The 19,176-nt window shown below is 35.4% G+C and overlaps 4 protein-coding genes across 6 annotated transcripts; 2 read left to right on the plus strand and 2 right to left on the minus strand.

Annotated features, from left to right (window-relative positions):
• The first annotated feature begins 178 nt into the window (after positions 1 to 178).
• LOC106357292 (glutathione S-transferase DHAR3, chloroplastic) lies at positions 179 to 2,220 on the plus strand. 3 transcript variants are annotated; one of them, XM_013796975.3, is made up of 6 exons: positions 179 to 419; positions 1,071 to 1,161; positions 1,260 to 1,403; positions 1,570 to 1,687; positions 1,796 to 1,936; positions 2,011 to 2,220. In XM_013796975.3, exons 1-6 carry the CDS (start codon positions 227 to 229, stop codon positions 2,074 to 2,076), a joined length of 753 nt encoding a protein of 250 aa, XP_013652429.1. In that variant the 5' UTR covers positions 179 to 226; the 3' UTR covers positions 2,077 to 2,220. The 3 variants fall into 3 exon arrangements, with proteins under 3 accessions (XP_013652429.1, XP_013652428.1, XP_013652427.1); XM_013796974.3 differs by having other exon boundaries at positions 181 to 413; positions 2,022 to 2,220; XM_013796973.3 differs by having other exon boundaries at positions 182 to 419; positions 2,022 to 2,220.
• Positions 2,221 to 3,562: 1,342 nt separating this feature from the next.
• Positions 3,563 to 5,837, plus strand: LOC106416697 (glycosyl hydrolase 5 family protein-like). The gene is made up of 4 exons (XM_048746415.1): positions 3,563 to 4,203; positions 4,331 to 4,578; positions 4,721 to 5,244; positions 5,336 to 5,837. Exons 1-4 carry the CDS (start codon positions 3,805 to 3,807, stop codon positions 5,734 to 5,736), a joined length of 1,572 nt encoding a protein of 523 aa, XP_048602372.1. The 5' UTR covers positions 3,563 to 3,804; the 3' UTR covers positions 5,737 to 5,837.
• Positions 5,838 to 7,061: 1,224 nt separating this feature from the next.
• On the minus strand, positions 7,062 to 9,738 carry LOC106406916 (amino acid transporter AVT1H-like). The gene is made up of 3 exons (XM_048746416.1): positions 9,020 to 9,738; positions 8,177 to 8,781; positions 7,062 to 7,679 (listed from the first exon to the last, which is right to left on the minus strand). The coding sequence occupies exons 1-3, from the start codon at positions 9,174 to 9,176 to the stop codon at positions 7,140 to 7,142; spliced, it is 1,302 nt and encodes a 433-aa protein (XP_048602373.1). The 5' UTR covers positions 9,177 to 9,738; the 3' UTR covers positions 7,062 to 7,139.
• A 3,381-nt stretch (positions 9,739 to 13,119) lies between these two features.
• On the minus strand, positions 13,120 to 18,161 carry LOC125581288 (transducin beta-like protein 3). The gene is made up of 14 exons (XM_048746417.1): positions 17,726 to 18,161; positions 16,790 to 16,972; positions 16,542 to 16,703; positions 16,215 to 16,432; positions 15,831 to 16,113; positions 15,597 to 15,731; positions 15,289 to 15,407; positions 15,053 to 15,209; positions 14,630 to 14,876; positions 14,476 to 14,552; positions 14,235 to 14,354; positions 13,998 to 14,128; positions 13,737 to 13,911; positions 13,120 to 13,662 (listed from the first exon to the last, which is right to left on the minus strand). Exons 1-14 carry the CDS (start codon positions 18,020 to 18,022, stop codon positions 13,351 to 13,353), a joined length of 2,616 nt encoding a protein of 871 aa, XP_048602374.1. The 5' UTR covers positions 18,023 to 18,161; the 3' UTR covers positions 13,120 to 13,350.
• Between the last annotated feature and the right edge of the window lie 1,015 nt (positions 18,162 to 19,176).

The raw sequence follows: 19,176 nt of genomic DNA on the forward strand, positions 1-19,176 counted from the left end.
GGGAAAAAAATGTCATATCCATCTGTACTACTGCTATTAAACCTAAACTGAAGAAACCGAGCCCCAATATGTTTGTTTACGTGGTAACTTCTTCTCTCCACATGTCAGTCAACTTGGCCACCGAGAGTCACGAGTCATGCTTTTAAGTTAGCATACTATTACTATATATGATAAGGTTTAAATTTAAGAACAGAGAAAAGATATAAAAAAAACAGAGAAAAGAAAAATGATAAGACTGAGGTTTCAACCAAGCACCGTCGGTGTTTTATCGGCGTCAGTCAACCGCGCCTGGTTAACCAGACGTTACGGTACGAATGAACCGGGATCGACTCGTGGGTTTGGAACGTCGGCGATGGCGGCGAGTCCTTTGGAAATTTGCGTCAAAGCTTCCGTCACTACACCCAACAAGCTTGGTGACTGTTAGCTCTCTCTCCCTCGCTCTTTCTCTTGATATGAACTTTCAACAGTGAATGACAATTCAAAGCGTGCCAGGGTCCTTAAAGTACGGGGTTTTGAAAGAAAATAGAAAATCAGGCCCTCTATTTATTTTTTAAGAAATTGTATTTAAAAAATATATATATATATATATATATTTTACCACTGCATAATGAACAATTAAACAGCAAATATAATAGTTGATAGAAAGAAACATATTTGTCAAAAGAAAAAAAATGGAAAATCTATTTGTCAAAAGAGAAGTTGTATTTTATTATTTTGTTGTATTTTAAAATGTTTAGATTTTGTTATATGTATTCGTTATTATTAATTGGGCTAGAAAACAAATTAATTATATAAAATATATTAATTTTTATTTCATGTGGAGGTCTGCAAAATTGGGGGTCTGAGACCAAGGGTTGCACTGAGTTTGGTCCAGGGCGGCTCTTTTTCGTGTTAACTCAGCTGGTGCTTACTGCTTAGATTGTTTCTTTGTTTAGAAATCTAAAACTATATTCAGAACATATATGAAAATGCAAAAACTTGATTGCTTTTTTTTTTGGGACTGTTTTCATGTCTTGTTTTGAGGGTTGTTTTGACTTCGTGAGTTGTTATATGCATAATGTTGTTGACAGGCCCTTTTTGCCAAAGGGTGTTGCTGACTATGGAGGAGAAGCATGTACCTTATGACATGAAATTGGTGGATTTGATTAACAAGCCAGAGTGGTGAATGCTTAGGATCTCCTTTATGTTTTTGAAGTTCACATGATTCTGGCTGTGGCTTCCTTTTCTCAGTGTGTTGTGTTATTGTTTAATGTTTATAGGTTCTTGAAAATTAGTCCAGATGGTAAAGTCCCTCTGGTAAAGTTTAATGAGAAATGGGTTCTGGATTCGGATGTTATAACACAATCTTTGGAAGAGAAGTACCCTGAGCCTCCTCTAACAACCCCACCAGAAAAGGCTTCAGTGTTAGCATTCTTCAGTTTTTTTTCCTCGTCTTATAGTGTTGTGTACTTTTTGTTTTGGTTAAATAGTGTTGTGTACTTCTTATTATGCAATTAACCTTTTGTAACTCAATCTAATAGAGTTCTTGGTTGAAAAAGTTTTCATGTGGACGTTTATTTATGTCTGCAGTGGGTCGAAGATCTTCTCCACATTTATCGGCTTTCTCAAGAGCAAAGATCAAGGAGATGGCACTGAGCAAGCTTTATTGAATGAGCTTAGTACATTCAACGATTATCTCAAAGAAAATGTAAGCTCTTTCGGTCTTGATCTCTTCCATAACTTAGTCTTTGATTATGTGTTTACATATTTGAATACTTTTGATGGATACGTATATATTTCTTCCTTACTCTTGAAGGGACCTTTCATAAATGGGGAGAAGATTTCAGCAGTGGATTTGTCCTTAGGACCAAAGTTACACCACATGAAGATCGCATTGGGGCATTACAAGGATTGGTCTGTTCCAGATTCACTTTCTTTCCTTAAATCCTACATGGAGGTAACTGTCTTTTAGAACAAGCCAATTCCTTACATGACGTTCTCTGTTTCAGTTTAACTAATAACCACATGAAGATGATTTACAGAATGTTTTCTCGAGGGAATCATTCGCGAAAACACAAGCTCAAGCAGAGGATGTAATTGCTGGTTGGAGACCGAAGGTGATGGCCTGATGGGTTGGAAAGTAAGAGATGTAGATGTTGGCCTCTTCTACTAAATGTAAAAACAAGTAATAAATAAAACCTTCTTCAAATGTTACCAATAAATTAATATCTCTGCTAACTATTACTGTGAGCAAAACTATTTACCGCCAGCACACTAGACCAGAAGAAAAGCAACAATTACAGTGAACAGTGAAAACTTTATTGTTATATGCAAATGAAGATTACCGTCGCCATCTCCTAAATATTACCAATGCATGTTAAGCTCTAATCTCTAAGGTTTTCTCTGAGAATTCCCTTCTGGAATTATGTACTGTACTACTAGTTTGGTACGTCTGGATTTTTCTATAAACAACTTTTCTGGAGCTTTACCATCCAACATGGCCTCCTTGGGTTTACTTCTAACAACTCTTGACCTCTCTATCTTACAATCAATTCTCAGGTGAAATCTTAGCTTGTTTATCAAATATTAACTTCCTGAACATTCTTAGGCTTCATCATAACCAGTTTATTGGCAACACCAGTCCAGAGGACAAACCATCCAATCAGGCATAGAGTTTAAAAGAGTACATTTTGTTTTAGTTTTTTCATAGTTTGTTAGTGTTTATATGTAAATATAGTTTATAATTGTTTTAATAGTATAACATTTGTAAGAATTTTTATCATTGTTTATAGAACTTTTACTAATAAATATATTGAATAAGTGTATTGCTAAATATAATAATTTAAAAATGTGAAAATTGTTGCAAACAAATTATTTATTAAAATTATATTGAGTACATAGAAATATTTAGATAAAACTGATTAATATTACTATATAATTAATTTGATAATTATGTTTACCAATCACTAATAAAATTTAGTTATTTTAAAAGTTTTAATGTGATTTATACTTTTTTATATATATACTACGATATTAGATGAAACATACAAAAACATGTTGATATTAGATGAATCAATTTCTTGTTTGAAACATACGGTGTACATACCTAATTTGGGAGAGTCGGATTGTGGCTTACAACTAATAATTTAATATATGGGCCCTTATTGTACATATGCAGCAATATTAATAAACGATCATATATTTGAGAAAAGCATGATTTGTAACATGCTTTGATCTCAATTCAACATGACTTTAATTATCCCATACACAATAATATAGTTGTAGTATTATGTTAAAAGTTTTTGGGTAATATGCTAACCAGTACTACGTTAAATTTGTTATTACCTTTTTTGGTGATAAGTATCTAAATCGGCTAATTGTTCTCGGATAACACCCGCCCCAGTAGAAATTTCTCGATTTTGAAATAACTGATAACAGAACACAGATCAATTAAGATTTGCAGTATCAAAAGATGTGGTTATTTTGTTTTCTTTTTATACAATAATACAAATAGAGACACCTAATTTTACTGTTATGTGCAACATAAGTCTTTTAGGTCTCGTAAAGTAATTGAAAATTCTCTAGAAATTTACAGCTCAGAGTCTGTTAATATCATGATCCGTCAATTGCTGTTTCTTTTTCTTATAGTTACTGCTGTTGTTTTATCTTGATTGTTTTCTTTTGGTTGGAAAAAAAAAACTCTAACTATAACACGTATAATCAGCCAACAACCAGAAACCAATTAAACCAACTTCTTTGCTATATAAATTGCGAATCAAATTCAAAATAATCAAAATAAAAACCAAAGAAACACACAAAAACAAAATGGCTAGATCTTTCTATTTGTGTATCTTCTTATTATTCATTACTTGGATTCCAATTATATCAACAAGCTTTCCGCTCTCAACAAACACTCGATGGATCGTGGACGAGAAAGGCCAAAGGGTGAAGCTAGCCTGCGTGAACTGGCCCGCTCATCTCCAGCCCGCTGTGGCTGAAGGGCTAAGCAAACAACCATTAGACTCCATCTCCAAGAAGATTGTCTCAATGGGATTTAACTGTGTTAGACTCACTTGGCCTCTTGATTTGATGACTAATGACACACTGGCTCTTAAAATCACGGTCAAGCAGTCATTTGAAAGCTTGAACTTGTTTGATGATGCTCTTGGGATTCAAACTCACAATCCCAAAATCCTTAATCTTCCCATATTCAATGCATTCCAGGTAACATTTTAATGAGCATTGGTCTAGTTTATCCAATAACAAAAACTAACCAAAATTTACAATTCCAAAAAGAATTATCTCTCTTCTTATGAAGATATGTTTGTTTAAACTTTTTTTTTTATCTCAGGAAGTGGTTTCGAACCTAGGACAAAACGGGTTGATGGTGATACTAGACAACCACTTGACATATCCAGGCTGGTGTTGCAGCGACAACGACCTCGACGCTTTCTTCGGCTACCCTAACTTTGATCCCGTCATTTGGGCCAAGGGCTTGGGCAAGATGGCTACTCTTTTCCGCAATGTTACTAATGTCATTGGCATGAGCCTTAGGAACGAGCCACGTGGTACTAGAGATTACCCTGACCTCTGGTTCAGGTACGCATTTCAAATCATTACCAAATAATGTGTATTTCATTTCAAATCATTACCAAATAATGTGTATTTCATTTCAAATATAAACAAGCAATTTCAGTTAAGTACATGCATGCATATTAAACTGTTAACGGTTTACGTGAAGGTTCATGCCAAAAGGAGCAGAAGCAGTGCACGCCGCAAACCCTGAAGTATTAGTCATCCTCTCCGGCATAGACTTTGACACAAACCTCTCTTTCCTCCGTGACCGCTTCTTCAACGTCAGCTTCACCGATAAACTCGTCTTCGAGCAGCATTGGTACAGCTTCTCCCACGAGGGAGGCGCGTGGGTAAAACACAACTCCAACGATATTTGCGCCAAAATCATCGGGGAAGTCAATCATAATGGAGGATTCTTGCTCGACAGAGGCTTTCCTTTGATTTTGAGTGAGTTTGGGACTGACGAGAGAGGCGTTGACGTCAGCGGAAACCGGTATATGAATTGTTTGGTGGCTTGGGCTGCTGAGAAGGATTTGGATTGGGCGGTTTGGGCATTAACCGGAGATTATTATTTGAGAACCGGTACAAAACATATGGTTGAGACTTATGGCGTTTTGGATGCTACTTGGAAAAACGTCAGAAACTCTACTTACTTGCAGAAACTCTCCGGAATTCAACATCCATTTAGAGGTCAGATTCTTTTTTTTTTTAATAAGATATAGAACTATACCATAAAATTTAGGATTCAATCTTCTAACATTATATATATATATATATGCAGGACCCGGTTTACAAGAGAAAAAACTTGTTTTGCACCCACATACTGGCTTATGTGTCACCACCAACCACTCAGGCAATGTACCCACACTTCGACTTGAACTATGCACTAAATCCGAGCCATCGACCTTTAATCCCAAGGAAGGTATTCTCTGGATCAATAAAATGTGCGTTGAAACTCCAGATGTTGCTGGACAAAAGGTGAAGCTTGGAGTTGGCTCTAAGTGCTCTAAGTTGGGACAAATCTCAGCTACTAAGATGCATTTGTCGTTTAAGACAAGTAATGGCTTGTTGCTATGTCTTGATGTGGATGAACGTGACAACAGCATTGTCGCTAACCCTTGCAAGTGTTTGACCAAGGATGCTTCGTGTGATCCAGCGAGCCAGTGGTTCAAAGTTCTTTAAGTTCTATGTAGTTTCTAACTTTTTATTCGGAAGAAAATGTATCTGTTCAAAGCATGTTAATCATTAAACTTTAATAATAAAATTAATGATTGGATAAGGATGTTGTTTCCACATAGTCACATTAATACGACTAAGACTATCTCTAATATTTTTTTTTTATTTTTTTAAATAGAGAAATTACGTAATAGAGTGAAAAATAAGAAAAATATTATTTTTTCTTTTATAACTAGTTATACTATAATATATTCTTCTAAAATAACAATTTTATATATAGAGTGAAAAATAAGAAAAATATTTTTTTTTCTTTTATAACTAGAGGAAAAAATAGAAATTGATTAGAGTAATTTTACTTCTAAATTGTATTACAAAGATAAGAATAGCAACAGATTGGAAATGTTCTAAAATAGAATGGGTGTAAAATTGAAGCAAGCAGCGTCGGTATTTTATCGGTGGGCAGGCTGTACCAAACGTTGTGGTTCCACTAAACCCAGTGCCTGCTCATCACCAAGGCACTTGCCCTAGGGCTCCACGTCTAGAGGGGTCCATAAATTTTAGTAAGGTAAACGTTGCTTTTTTAATAAAACAAACTTAATAAATACAAAATATACAAATCTAACTTTACAGAAACAAAATGATATTTATGATGATCTATACAAATATTCACCAAATTATAATTAACTGATAAAATATTAAAATTGATATTAAAAATAGTTACCCGTAAAGTAACTTCTTTTAGTCATGAATATATTTATCAAACTTTTTCTTTCTCTTCTGAAAGTTGTTCATATTTTCAGTGACATACAATTTCAACATACAGAATAGTTGATTCTTCAAGAATGTATGACTGTTCCGGTACAATAATGGGGTTGCTATAAAGGCGAGCTATCTCTTTCTCTTGTGTTCGTTGCAATGGAATATTGCGTATGTGCATCTTGAATTGAAAATTGGCTTAAACAATACTATTCTATGTAATTGATTCTTATTCTTTTGTTTACTATCCCTTTTTCACAACACTTGATCTTGGAAGACAAAAATTGATTCTTTTTGTTTGGTTCTTTAATTCTTGCATAAAGTAAGATGATTACACATGCATATTAGATTATCAATTAAGGGTCAGTTTTTTTTAAGTTTACCCAGGGTCTATAAAGCGTTTGAGCCGGCCCTGACTAAACCGGACATAAAATAAAGCTAATTTATAGAAGATACATATATCTTTATACTCTATCCATACCATCAGTGTTCTTTATATATATTATATGTTTGTTGGTTCTTGATTCTTTTCTTATTTTCAGTTTTAAAAACAATGTTTTTCGATCTTTTCTATATAAAGGTTTGCATTTATCATTTATTCCGCTTTTTATAAACTATCAGCAACAACAAACCGCGTTTTAATTAAACCCCACTCAATTTCCATGAACGCGAACGAGCTTATTCACAAGCAACTTGGACGAATCAAACGATCCCAAAAGTCCAAGAACGCAACCAGAAACAACAAACACAACATTCGCGGCTCTTGTGAACTTCGACATCCCGTCCCAGCATATCTTCACGTAGAAAGCACATGGTAATATAACGGAGATGGTGACGCTAACCAAGGAGCCCGTGAGGCTCAAAACATAACCGAAATAAGGCACGGTTAAAGCCAACGCGAGAATTACTAGTAGCAGAGTGGATCCCACAAGACCACGAGTCACGAGCTTGGTGCGATCGGACATGGTCAAAGGAAGGCTGCGTTCAAGCTGGATGGCTAAAGGAGCGAACTCTAGAGCGTATTTGGTCATCGGGGTTAGTACAGTGGCCCAAAGAGCTATCTTGGTTACAAGTAAATGTTTTGGAAGACTGAGGGTAACTTGGGGATTTATGTTTGGTCCGAACATCTTCGCTCCTGTGATTGCTAATGCTGTGTACAGAGCCGTCACCGTAGCAAAGCTTACAATCGATACCTGCGTAACAACACATTATTAGAACATCGTTAACCATCAGAGAGTTTCTCAAAATCTATTTTAATATTAAAGAAGATACATGGTGTATTACAATTGCGATTAAATATTAGTCACTTACAGCATGACAGTTGTAGAATCGTTTCTCATATATTGTGTTATAATCTTACGAGAGCCCTACTCTCACCTTTTCCATTCTTTAATTACTTTTCATTTTTATCCTAAAAAAACTTGTAAGAAACGCCCTGATGATCTAAAGATGCAAACAATATTCCATAAAAAAATGCAAATAATATTAGTTCATGTATTTTAATCGGTAGTAATACTTGAATCTAGGATCAGCGAATTTACGGTTTACCAAGTTCATTTTTTGAACATTTAAGGTTGCAAAGTCAAGAATCGAACCCGTTATCTCTTCTTTTCCCAAGTTCTTTCATGCATGTTTTTTTTTCTTTTTCTTTTTCTTCCATACTTGTTTATATGAAAATATGCTAACGTACCTTTGTAAATTTGGAGGGATCTTTCATGGAAGTATACAGATTAGGAAATACGATGTGACCACCGAAGCCGAACAAATAAACTCCCGAAACCGTCGGGATATTCCCTAACCGGAGCACCGGAATCCTCCCATCGTCAAGAACGCCTCCAAACACGGCCGTGTAAACCACCGACATAAATATAACAGCTGACATAAGAATCCCACCGGTAGAAAGAAACGAGATCGAAGACAAATTCCTTATCCACAGGCTCGGCAAAGCGATAGCCACGGCCACCGCCGTCAGCTTTGCCGCGGGGAAAGAACCGTTGTGGAGGTTGGTGAAGGTGGCGGGAAAAGCTGCAGCGATGTTGTCGTGGAGGGAGATGGTGTAAGAGACTAAAGCCATGAAGATTTCGAGGTAGATGAAGAGTGAGGCAAGGAGGCGGCCGTGGCGGCCGAAGGCGGAGTAGCCGATGTCGGAGTAGGATTTGGACTTGGGGTTGCGGCGGAGACAGTTTCCGAGGATGTGGGAGGTGTAAGTGGTGAGAACTCCGAGGGATATTAGGAGGAAGATTGAGATCCAACCACCACTTTCCACGGCGTATGGCATTGATAGTTGGCCTAGTCCTGTGTCACGGGAAAGATGACGTCAGAGTTTCTGGCTCATATATATTTTGGAAACTTTGTATTTACTTAACTATCTCTCTTTGGCTAACAAAAAACAAATTATGTTTACATGTTTTAGTATTGTGTTTAAAACAAAATTTTAGACTATTTATCTTTTTTTTTATGTTCAAACCATTTAGGCTATATATCTATGGTTAAATATTCGTTCATACCATATAATGTCAAACTACGTACGTACCAATGAGCATACCAACCATGTTGATAACCGAATGAAGAAATGAACTATTCTCAGACGCCTCATGACTCAAACCCAACTCTTTAACCGGGTTTTCGTGGTGACATTCACGCAGTTTGTTTTCCTCAACACACGCAATACAGACCTTCGTTCCCGACATTGTTCTACTATTAGTTATTGTTTCTTAGATGTGTTAGAGAAAGAGAGGGGGTGGTGCTATTATTTGTAGTAGAGGAGGATACACTATTTCATTTACACACAAAAAGGAGAGAGAGGATACACTGTACAATGAAGGATTCTAAATTTTATTAATTACAATTTGATACGCTGGGTTTAGTGTTGAGTCTATTCCTTGGCTTCCAACGAAATTGGAAAGTGGGATTTGCTGTTTATTTGATTCTGTATCATATTGGTTAGGAGAAATCATGCCACACATTCGAGAGGAATGTCTATACGTCATTACATTCTTAAGTGAATCAGGACATATATAGCTAGAAAATACTCCTATACTATATACTGTAAATAATAAATAGTATGCACCCTTATTAGAATATTGATATGAAACATGCTTTCATCATATATATTTCATCGGTAATATAGTCAATAGTAATGAAAGACATTTACTAACTAAAGATGCTATATGATACTATGATTGAATTTTTTGAATTATAATATTTGCTTCATTCTTCTAATGGTTAGTCTATATATTAAAAATAATCAAACTGTACACAAGGTCTTGGTTAAGATTTATTGTTATAAAGGTAATTTAAAGAGTTTAGTGACTTGTTACAAAAAAAAAAAAAAAAAAAAAAGAGTTTAGTGACTATCGTCGTTGAGAGCAACCCATGACCCATTAATGTAGATGAAGAATTCTAAAAATAATCAAACTGTAGATGAAGAATTATAATAATCATCTCCAATAGCTTATTCTATTTTCTTATAAATAGAATAATTTTATAATAAAATTGTATTTTGTTCCAATGGTATTTTGTCTTAAGAGTGAAAAATATAATGTGATGAACAAAAAATAATTGAATTATTTTATATATAAAGTAAACTTATCTTTTCTCTATTATAGAGTGGAAGATAGAATATCATTAAAACATTTTACTCCAAATTTTATTTTAAAGTGAAAATAGAACAGAGTTGGAGCTATCCTAATACATGTTAATTCATAATTGTATATGATGATGAGTGGTTTTGGCATATATTTTCTATTATAATATAATATTAGGACGTTATTTTCAAACCTTATACTATATTCTTTTTCAAAATGATAATATGTACCAGAAAGATGTTAAGATTGAATCTGATTGTGTTCCAACTTCATGAATTTGATTCAAAACCTGTCGAGTATCAATCGAAAGAGAAGATAGACCCCACGAATATCTCTCTTTATGTCCCTAAGATTTTTTAAATAATATATACTTACGTGATCAATTAGAAGCATCAAATGTATATAGTATAATAATATGTCCATGGGAAATGTCTCAACTGTATCACTTACAAACTTGCATATGATGAGTATAAGTGATAAAAGGGAATAATAAATGAGAACGCTGAGGAAGAAGTGAAAACCTCGTGAATCACAATATGATATGCTATGTTTTATGTGATGCATGACATGTATTACACAAACTATAATTGTACGAGGAAGAATATTTTAATTAGGTTATTTTAAGTAGTTAATAAACTTTGTTCTCGTGACGTGTGTATACGCTTACGTGAGACAAAGAAACAACAAAAAGGTGAAGAGATTTTTCTTGTTAACTTGGGAAATAGTGGTTTCCAATTTAGGGATAATAGTTTGTGTACTAATATAAGTATTAACCCCCCAAAAAAAATCTAAGTTCTTAACATTTACACAAAAAAAAAAATCTAAGTATTAACCCAAAGTTTTAAAATAGTACCATATGGGCCATTTCTATGTGTTCACATCAGCTAAAGAAAACTAGCTTTTTAAATGTAAAGAAAACTAGCTAAAAATTATATGGGACATTTTATGTGTCTACATCGCTCAGAGTATGTTAAAGGTGTAACATCTAGAAGAATTACATTCATAAAATGTGTAGAAAGTGTTGATGTAATTGTGATGTCTTTAGTATTAAAAATAGGTAAATTTGACATATTTAATGCTTAAGAAGGATTTGAAGTATCAACAAGCTTTTAACATGTATAAAGTAATCGATAAAAACTACAAACATTGTTCTTCATATGAAGAATATAAAAGAACTAACAATGTCTATGAGATTTTAAAGCTTTTTAGAGTGTTGTTATATATGCTATAAAGCTAGGGAAAAATAAATTCTACCTCAAACTTATATTTATTTGGAAGATTTAATGTTTGCTAGAAATGAATAACTGAAGATCACTGATGATATCATAAACAATAGTTTCTAAAATGAAATTTAAATTCGATACATATTGGAAGGAGTGTAATGTTATTTTTGCAATAGAGGCTGTCTTGGATCTTAGGATGAACTTTAAACTTTGAAGTGTTTATTAAAGATTGATCCATTTACATTTCTGGAGAAAAAAATTATCTTAATAATCACCTTTATACAAAATTTAAAAATAGAAATGAAAATATCCATGCCCTTTTTCAAAAAAAAAAAAAGAAATAAAAATATCCTTTTATTTAAGTTGTGAGCTCTGTCAGATTCTCGTGTTATAGACCAAGAAGAATTTTTTTTGCCATGTTAGATGTAAGTTTATACTTTATAATCTGATTTGTGTTTGTCATTTAGATTGTAACATGATTTGAGTTTTAATTGATACAAGATCTCTTCGAACTAGCTGATATTCCAGACCGAACAAGGGAAGTTGGCATTGGCTACGTTTAGAAGATCAAAATTTTGATATGAGAACTTATGCTGATTTGAATGTTTTACAATATTAGAAAGAGAAGTGCTAGTTCACATTGTCTTTATCCAAGCACCTTATAATACTACAACGAATATTTTGACCCAAAAAATTATTACAATGAATACATTTTTTTTTGGGTGCACCTACAACGAATACATCTTGTCTTACTTTTGTGTAATCACCTCAATGAACGTAGCTTTTCTTCTTAAAACGTTTTACATGTTTGTTTTGGGTTTATAAATAATTGATTTATATATCAACCATTATAAATGGAATCGAGTAGAGATAATGCATTCGCCTCCCCTGAATTATTTTAAGAATGTGAGCTTCATCCAGATTCTCAAGAGCATAAATGTTTGTACATTCATTAGCAAAGAAGACTAGAATCAAAGGCGTAGTGTTTTCTTATATAAATCAGACGTCATTAGTCATAGTTTTATGTATAATTTTTTTATCGATAGAAAATATTAAATTTATTCAAATAAAAAAATATTTTGTACAATGAAATGTGATTTTAGCACTTAATTTAGCTAAAGCAATGTTCTGTGCTAAACCTATTTTAACTTATCTAGTTGCAAACTATGCTCCGTAACTATCATAGGAAGGCTTTCCCATTCTTTGGATAGAGGATGATTTCTTGATTTCTACATACCATCCATTATTCCTATCGATTGAATGATCCGATGAACTGTTTGGATCACAGTGATATTGGTGGTTAGCCGTTTACAACATTGTGAAAACATCGCAAAAAGTCCATTAAATGATGGAAAAGTCGTAACAAAATTTCTGTAAGTGAACCTGCAAAAAAAATCATTGTCGTACCTGAAACAAAACAATAAAAAACGATGAAACATTACCCTTTTTTTTTTGTAACTGGCCTTAAAACATTACTTTTAGTGAACCATTTCTTTGCTGATTTTGTATATGCCAATTTCGTGGTCATGCGTGTCATCCCCCGGCTAAGCTTTCAGTCTCGGTTGTGGCATAGCTTCCGATATCACAAAACCCGGCAAGAAAATTGTCAAGGAACATCCAATTAAACAATTTGCGTACTCCAGAAAGTTGGAAATATCGATCAAAACTTGGTTTAAACATATGGTAGTTGACAAAAAAAAAATAACCATTAAAACATTTATTTATTAGACTAGATGGATCATGGGTTACAACTTACAACCCAATTGTTAAACCGGCTGGAACAACGATGTTTTTGTTCTGTGTTTGTTAATTTTGGGGATAAGTTATTGAAAAACAAGTTTACTGAAAACTGATGGAGCAACTTTTTGAGGAAAAAACTTAGCACTCTTTTAAATCCAGTGCTTGTAAGTTGAGAGAAACAACAGCACTTACAACGAACCAATTACACAAAAAACGAGAACTGCCAAAAATTAGGATTCCACCGCACCTTAAATTTCATCAACAATACTATAACCATGTTATTGCAGCATGCTACTGAAGCAGTGTATCAAGACTCAAACTGCGATTACATTTCCCTGAGCTTCGGCAACGAGTCTCTTCTTGCTCGATCTATCTTTTGATTTCTGAGACTTTCGTTTCCTGGAAGGCGTCTTTTGGTCTGCTTCTGGCTCCTGTTCCATTTCACGAGTCTCTTCTTCAATTTTCTTGTCTTTAGGATACTCTGTGTCGGTCTTTGGATCAATCACAGACATCTCACCGAGTGTGTAGTCTAACAAGAAACTGCTTCTTACAAACCTGTCCATCCTATTGAAATGTCTCTGAGAATATGGGATTAGACCTTCCAGGAGTTCTCCAATTCCTTTAACCTGTCCAAAGAAAACCCCAAGATCAAGCAAACGAACCCGATATTGATCACTGAGTTTTGTCATGTAACCCAAACCTGAACTATTTCTGTGGGAGGAAGTATGTTGAAGGTTTGGTAAAGAACAAACTGAGCAATGTGGCATCGGTTTGGTTTTGTGTTCCATTCTCTGAGATATTCAAAAAGTAAACGGAACTCTTCTTTTTCAAGTCCTTGAAGAGCTTTCACAATCTGGTCGTCTGATTCTCTTTTCCTGTTTACACCAAAATGCAGTTAAGACGAAGGAAGAGACTTAATATCGAGAAAGAGTAAACGCTATGTGTTTCTGGATGGCTTTACTTGCAGAGGCCAGCGAAGAGTTCGTAAACTTTGTGAGGCCTACGAAGCTCAAAAGCTAATCTTATGGCTTTAGTGTATTCAGCATCTAACACTGCGTTTTCCAGCTCCTGACCTCTCAAGATTGTTTTTTCCTGTATAACAGAAGAGGTTCAAGATGATGGTTAGACTAAAGATCAAGGACACATGAAAGCTCCATGGTAACCATATTTTTCTAGTTAAGAAGTGCAATTAACAGACCTCTTTCCGAAATTCGTCTTCTTTATCAGAAGCGGTGGAATCATGCCATATATTAATAACAGCATCGCCTCCACCAGTTGCAACCATTTCTGTTTTCTTTCCAACAGCTAAAGCCCATACCTGCAAAATGTAATTTGTCTGAATAGAATAGAATAGCAAGTGGTCTGTGCGCATGTTATTGCTATGAACATGTCAGACAAATATATGGAGACATCAAGACACCAAGTATCGCTAAGGGTACCTTGTCCTCGTGCTGGTCATATGTGGCAATGCATTCGCTAGTGTTCACATTCCAAAGTTTCAATAAACCATCGGCACCTATAATAAGTACATTGTTAGAAGATTAAGACTAAAAAGGAAGAAAAAAAGTATGACACCAAGCTAGTGAAACTTACCACATGAGACAAATTGGGTGCCATCAGTTATGAATGAGGCCCTAAGGACACTTGAGGTGTGACCTTCGAATGTTTTGAGGCATGAACCATCAGATATAGCCCAAATTTTTACTGTTTTATCACCGGATGCTGTCATTACGCACTGATCAACAGGTGAGAACTCAACAGAAAATATCCGCCTCTTATGTCCTTTAAGTGTAACGACATGCACCAAGTCTGGTAGCCTCCATATGCTAGCTGTCCGATCCTGTACGACAGACACAAATACGTCAAATAAGAGCCTCGAGCATGTCTTCTCAGAGCCCAGTGCATTTTCTTCAATAGGAGAGAGAGATAAATACAAGTGTTTGTATTTGTAAAATGTTATACCGAGTGAGATAATTACAATTAATCAGATTAGGTTCGCTCATCATATCTAGTTACCTCAGAGCCAGTGCAGACCAAGCTATCATTACGAGCAACAGCCACGGAATTGATGTCTTTATCATGAGCAGCGACAACACTTCTAGTTTTCAGATTAATGGGCTCTTCCGAGTCCTCTGAGATACCATCAAGGCTCCAGACCTTCAGTGTACGATCACTAATCCAGTAGAATGCAAGACATGAGATTAACTTATACTAAAATGCAAAGAATACGAAATTATTTATGTAGCACGTACCCACTGCCGCTGACAAAGAAACTGAAAGACTTCTTCGCAAAAGCAACCGCTAAGATATCGCCATTATGACCTGTACCAACTCCAATGCAAGATTGGCTTGTTGCATTCCATAGCCTTACCTGTAATTGTAAAGTAACAAAATATAAGTTAATCTACTCCGCAGATCACTCTAATCGAAAAAGTGGTTTCGTAGGATATGTTTGGGAGAATGATGTGCATGATCAAAAACATTGACATAAGCTAGCAACTCTGTAAAATCGGAGACAAACAAATCTACCCAGAACAACAAGGTAAGTAGATGGATTTACAGTTTTGTCTTTGCTTCCAGTCACGACTAGAACATTCCCAGAACTAGATACGCATGTGTCAAGGGACAGAACAACTTCTTTATGGCCAGCTAATACGTAGGAACATGACATTGTTGCAACATCATAAACACGAACCTACATATAGATTTGCAAATCTCAGTCCATTAAAGTATAAAATCTTAGACTTGATCATACTCGCAGGATAATGACTTAGTCTACAAAATGCTCAATTACCTCCTCGAGATTTGTAGCTACTGCGAGAAACTGTTCTTCATCACCTAGGAACTTCATATCAGAAATTTCCTCATTATATCCAACAAGCCTCTTCCTTAGCACTAACTCTGGTTCTTCTACATTTTCCACAACGGAGTAGATAAAAAACTGCTGATCAGCAGTCACACAAAGCAGTCCACGATCAGAAGGCAGCATGGCAGCTGCAGTGAACCCTCTTTTAGATTCCTCATCATCCGAGCTGACAGTAATATCCGACGACTTCTGCTCGTAGAGGCAAACTGAACTGCCAAAGTAAATAGCTAAAGATTTCAATCCATTTTTCTTACGCTAGAATGATTTCACACGAAAAAAAAAAACTAATCAGCGAAGGATATAATGGCTTACCCTTCAGACTTCCAAATGCGCACTACACCACGTTCCCCAAGAGTAATAAAATGCGTTTCTTGAGAAGAAGTTTTCTTCTTCTTACTCTTCTGATCAAGAGACGCTATAAAAGAAGCGAAAGGCGACCCAGAAGAAACTATTGTCACCGCTTCTAGTACCTCATACGTTGCAACTGTAGTCTTGCAGCTATAATCATGAAGGTCCCACACATTCACAACCTGTGATTAACCAATCCTACCATTTAATAGATCACCGACAGAAAACAATCCTAGTCCTGAAGTGTGCAACTAAATTAAGGTAGAGAGAGAGAGCTTGCTGGGAACTTACTTTATCTCTTCCAGCAGTGAGTAAAGTCAACCCATCCTCTGATAGAGCAATCGAACTCACAGCTGAAAAGTGCTTATCCAAAATGGCAAGACACTTCTTCTCAGTGTTCTTTGCCATAAGATCCCAGACACGAACGGTTGCATCATCACTTCCCGATATAAGCTACACCCAAACGTTAAAAAAATATCCCTTTATAACAGAAATTTTACTTCCAGATCAATTAAACCATAGACAGAATTGGTACATACGATGTTTTTGTTAGCATCAGGATGGAACAAGACACTCGAAACAACTCCTTTATGACCTTTGAAGTAATGAGTGCAGAAACCACCATCAACATCCCAAACAAGGACTTTCCTATCAGCTCCAGCTGTAGCTAGCAATCCACCAGACGCGTGGCAAGCCATGCCCATCACAGGCCCCTCATGTCCCTGCCCAAATTAGCAACAAAAACATCAAATAAACAAACACATTATTAACTAAGCCCGGGAAAAAAAACCCGGAACAGAAGAATCGAACCGGGACCGAAATAATCGAAACCGGACCAAAACCCTCAAATACCCGAACGGTTCTATATGTCTATATCCGAAATAACCGAACCGGAACTGAACCAAGAACCGAACGAGTACCCGAATTTATAAAAATATTAGTTATATATACATATAATATAACTATGTATATATTTTTAATTTAAAGATCTGTTAAAACTTTTAACTTAAAAGTATCCAAAAATAGTTGAGGATAACTAAATTATTATAAAGTATACGAACTATCCGAAAGTATCCAAAACTATCCGAATAGTTTTATCCGAAATATCTAAAGTAATCTGAAATATCTGAAATTCTTATCTAATTCATCCTAATTATTTGATATTTTATCTTAAATAACTGATATTTTATCTGAATTACCCAAACCGGAATAAACGAGAACCGAATATTTTCCGGGCATTTTTTGGTTCTTAGTTTTATTATCCGAACTGAACCGAACCAGAAGCTATCCGAACCAAACTGAACCGAAAATAGGTAGTAAATGTATCCTCTATCCCTTATCTCCTATCCGAACTATCCAAAACCCAAAATAACCGAACCCATACCCGAAATGCCCATGCATAGTATTAACATTTAGAAATCAAATTTGCCAAAAGCACATTCCTTTCTAGATAATTTTTAATCTTCAATTTTTACCTTCCAAGTGCGAATGCATTTCAACGTCTCCAAATCCCAAACTCGAATCTGTCTACTATGTCCACCGGAGAAGAGTAGCTTATCGTCAGGGCTAAGAGCCAGAGCAGTGAGCGAGTCCGACTCGCCTTCGATTGTCGATTTCACCGACGAGTCCGACGCGTCGACGATGTTAATCGCGTCGCCACATGCGCAGACGATGAAAGAACCGTCAGAGGAAACGACGAAAGGACCGCCGCTGTAGAACTGCTTTAGAGATCGAGAGCAACGATAGTTCTTCTTCAACGACTGAGGAGCCATCTCTATCTCTCACTCGCTCTTTCCCGTCCGGTGAAGAGAAACGTCGGAGAAAGAATTAGGGTTTAAGCCTCCCGCTTTTATATCTCGTCTTTTTTTTTCAATAGGTCGTTAGCATTTTCGCGTCTGCGTTTGCGTTTTGGTTAATCTTTTTTTTTGTGCGACGTGAATACTTTCGCTACAAAGAGCTAACAAGCCCATTGTTGCCGAAAACTAAAAAAGCTAATAAGCCCATTAACAGTAAAATGGCCCACGAAAAAAGGGAAGCATCATAAGTTCATAATCGTCCATCTAAAAATTTGTGGAATTTCTTAGGACCCAATTTCTTACTGTAATTGTTCTTTTACTGAGAATTTGCTTGCAGTAAGATTATCTAGCATAAGAAGAAAGAATAGGTTAACGGGATTGCAAATCACAACACATTTAAGAGAATGAGAATCACAATTAATGAGAATCAAGATTTACTAAGGATACAATTTCCATTTTTTAAGACAAGATCATTCTGTTAAGTGTGATTATCTTTGATTGATTGATTGGAGATTTGATATCTCATGAAATCCTCTACTCAATTAATGGGATGAAACAACTAAAAGGTAAGAAATAAGGAATCATTCAATACATAATATTTCATCCATCCCATATATATACCCACACAAGTCAAATCAAACAACATAATAAACATCAAATCGTACTCTCTCAGTTTTATAACAGTAGAACAAAAAAAAACTCTGACAGAAATGGCTCAAACTTTGCGTATTGCAATGGTTGTGATGATGATTTTGGTAACAATCGAGTGTGGTAATGGAATGGATACAAAAGACCACCGGGTGTGTTTCAAAAACTGCCTAGAGAAGTGCCGTATAGATGATTACACATGTCAGTTGAAGTGTGAAATAGAGTGCCATTTAACACCACCGGCTCTTCTAAGGTACATACATTATATCTCTCTTTTTAAAACTTTTTTTCTTGATTAAAATGATATTGAATATTAAAATTGTATTGAATGATTATTACTAGTGAAAAAAATGAAGACCAGCGTGTGTGTTTCAAAAACTGCCTAGAGAAGTGCCGCATAGATGATTACACATGTCAGTTAAAGTGTGAAATAGAGTGTCATTTAACACCACCGGCTCTCCCGGCTCTTTTAGGGTACGTAC

Source organism: Brassica napus, chromosome C2 (genome assembly GCF_020379485.1).
Source record: "Brassica napus cultivar Da-Ae chromosome C2, Da-Ae, whole genome shotgun sequence".
NCBI lineage: Eukaryota > Viridiplantae > Streptophyta > Magnoliopsida > Brassicales > Brassicaceae > Brassica > Brassica napus.

Bases quoted from the DNA above. Each gene is read 5' to 3' on its own strand.
- LOC106357292 (XM_013796973.3), top strand. From the start codon at position 227: ATGATAAGACTGAGGTTTCAACCAAGCACCGTCGGTGTTTTATCGGCG. The intron at 1,688-1,795 runs GTAAGCTCTTTC...TTACTCTTGAAG, and splicing joins ACGATTATCTCAAAGAAAAT to GGACCTTTCATAAATGGGGA. The intron at 1,937-2,021 runs GTAACTGTCTTT...GATGATTTACAG, and splicing joins TCCTTAAATCCTACATGGAG to AATGTTTTCTCGAGGGAATC.
- LOC106416697 (XM_048746415.1), top strand. From the start codon at position 3,805: ATGGCTAGATCTTTCTATTTGTGTATCTTCTTATTATTCATTACTTGG. The intron at 4,579-4,720 runs GTACGCATTTCA...GTTTACGTGAAG, and splicing joins TACCCTGACCTCTGGTTCAG to GTTCATGCCAAAAGGAGCAG. The intron at 5,245-5,335 runs GTCAGATTCTTT...ATATATATGCAG, and splicing joins AATTCAACATCCATTTAGAG to GACCCGGTTTACAAGAGAAA.
- LOC106406916 (XM_048746416.1), bottom strand. From the start codon at position 9,176: ATGTCGGGAACGAAGGTCTGTATTGCGTGTGTTGAGGAAAACAAACTG. The intron at 8,782-9,019 runs GTACGTACGTAG...CCCGTGACACAG, and splicing joins CATGGTTGGTATGCTCATTG to GACTAGGCCAACTATCAATG. The intron at 7,680-8,176 runs GTACGTTAGCAT...GTTGTTACGCAG, and splicing joins ATCCCTCCAAATTTACAAAG to GTATCGATTGTAAGCTTTGC.
- LOC125581288 (XM_048746417.1), bottom strand. From the start codon at position 18,022: ATGGCTCCTCAGTCGTTGAAGAAGAACTATCGTTGCTCTCGATCTCTA. The intron at 16,973-17,725 runs GTAAAAATTGAA...TAATTTGGGCAG, and splicing joins AATGCATTCGCACTTGGAAG to GGACATGAGGGGCCTGTGAT. The intron at 14,355-14,475 runs GTACCCTTAGCG...TACATTTTGCAG, and splicing joins ATGACCAGCACGAGGACAAG to GTATGGGCTTTAGCTGTTGG.